The 1,418-nt window shown below is 33.8% G+C and overlaps 1 protein-coding gene across 2 annotated transcripts in view; it reads left to right on the forward strand.

Annotated features, from left to right (window-relative positions):
* Positions 1-1,418, forward strand: part of ctdp1 (CTD (carboxy-terminal domain, RNA polymerase II, polypeptide A) phosphatase, subunit 1) — a 129,172-nt gene that overhangs the window by 3,173 nt on the left and 124,581 nt on the right. For both annotated transcript variants that reach the window (XM_014027044.1, XM_014027043.1), the window contains exon 2: positions 454-537. In XM_014027044.1, coding sequence (XP_013882498.1) covers positions 454-537 — 84 coding nt within the window. The remainder of the gene's footprint in view (positions 1-453; positions 538-1,418) is intronic.

Raw genomic sequence — 1,418 nt, forward strand, 5'->3', positions numbered from 1 at the left:
GCACTATGAAGCGGCGCTTCATAGAGCACAGAGAGGGAGAGAGAGGACGGAAAAAAACAAGCAGGAAAATGAAACTTATCGCCGTCTTTTTTTTAACCGACCTAAAAAAAAGTTATCGTGCGATTAATTGATTTATTGACTATCGCGACAGGCCTAATCGTGACCCCTCTGTCATGATATGTATCGTATCGCCAAATTCTTGCCAATACACAACCTTAGTGTGTGTGTGTGTGTGTGTGTGTGTTGGAGCTCCTTTCATTTGTGTAAATAGGTGTATCACATCTCTGAAATAAACTGTATAAAATATGATTGCATCTAGACTTCACAAGTTGTAATATTAAACAACGTTGCCACAGAACTGTAAAAATGTATAACTTATTTAATTTGAGTTTTTTTGTTCTCCTCTGTGTTTCTGCTAAGTTTTCTTTCTTTTTTTGTCTTTTATTTTTCCAGGAGCGTCATTGTCAAAATCGAAGAATGCAGCCATCCCATTGTCATGAAGGGTTTGTGCGCAGAGTGTGGTCAGGACCTGACTCAGTAAGAACATTTCTTTGTTTTCAATAATGAACGCCTCGGTTTAGTTATTGTGGGATGCAACAGGCTGATCTCTCACCCTAAGCTCAGCATATCTTTATTAAAAGATGGTTTAAAGTTTTTACATGTTATTCAGTCACCTGTTGGAATTTATAAACTCAGAAGAAAAATCACCTTTACAATGATGCAGTCCTGATATTGAACACTGACACTGTTAAACACAGTGTTGTATAAAGTCCCTGAAAGTGATACTTGAGTAAAAGTACAAGTATCTTATAAGTATCAAAAGTAAATAAGTATCAAAAGTAAATTTCTGACATAAAGTGTAATAAATAAATAAAAGGAAAAGTATTGAGTAAAAATGAGTGGTTAGATTTTCCAAAATTAATTTTATTGGGAGTTGACCTCTTCCAATTTATTTTTCTAAATGCATCCAGCTTTGATGGATTGTGTACAAACTAAGTTCAAAATCAGAATGGTATATATTTATACTTCTCATTCAACCACAATTAAATTCACTGTATCCAGGAGACATAGATAGATACATACATAGAGAGATAACAATAATGAGCCAAAATGAAACAGGAGAAATGACTTTCTACTTATTGCCTTTTTTTTAATGTAAGGAGTAAAAAGTAGGCTGAAAAATAATTACTCAAGTAAAGTACAGATAACCAAAATTTCTACTTAAGTACAGTAACAAAGTATTTGTACTTAGTTACTTTATTACTCTGGTTAGACCAGTAGTATTTTTCAAGGAATTGTGTTTAAAGTGATGCCATCAGGTGGCACCAGAGATCAAACATAAGAGCACTGAGCCCTCTACAGAAAGAACTGTAGTTAATAAGACCTAACTTTGAGATTAGAAAGAAGCTAACATATAT

This window comes from Austrofundulus limnaeus, unplaced genomic scaffold, assembly GCF_001266775.1.
Source record: "Austrofundulus limnaeus strain Quisiro unplaced genomic scaffold, Austrofundulus_limnaeus-1.0 Scaffold611, whole genome shotgun sequence".
Taxonomy (NCBI): domain Eukaryota; kingdom Metazoa; phylum Chordata; class Actinopteri; order Cyprinodontiformes; family Rivulidae; genus Austrofundulus; species Austrofundulus limnaeus.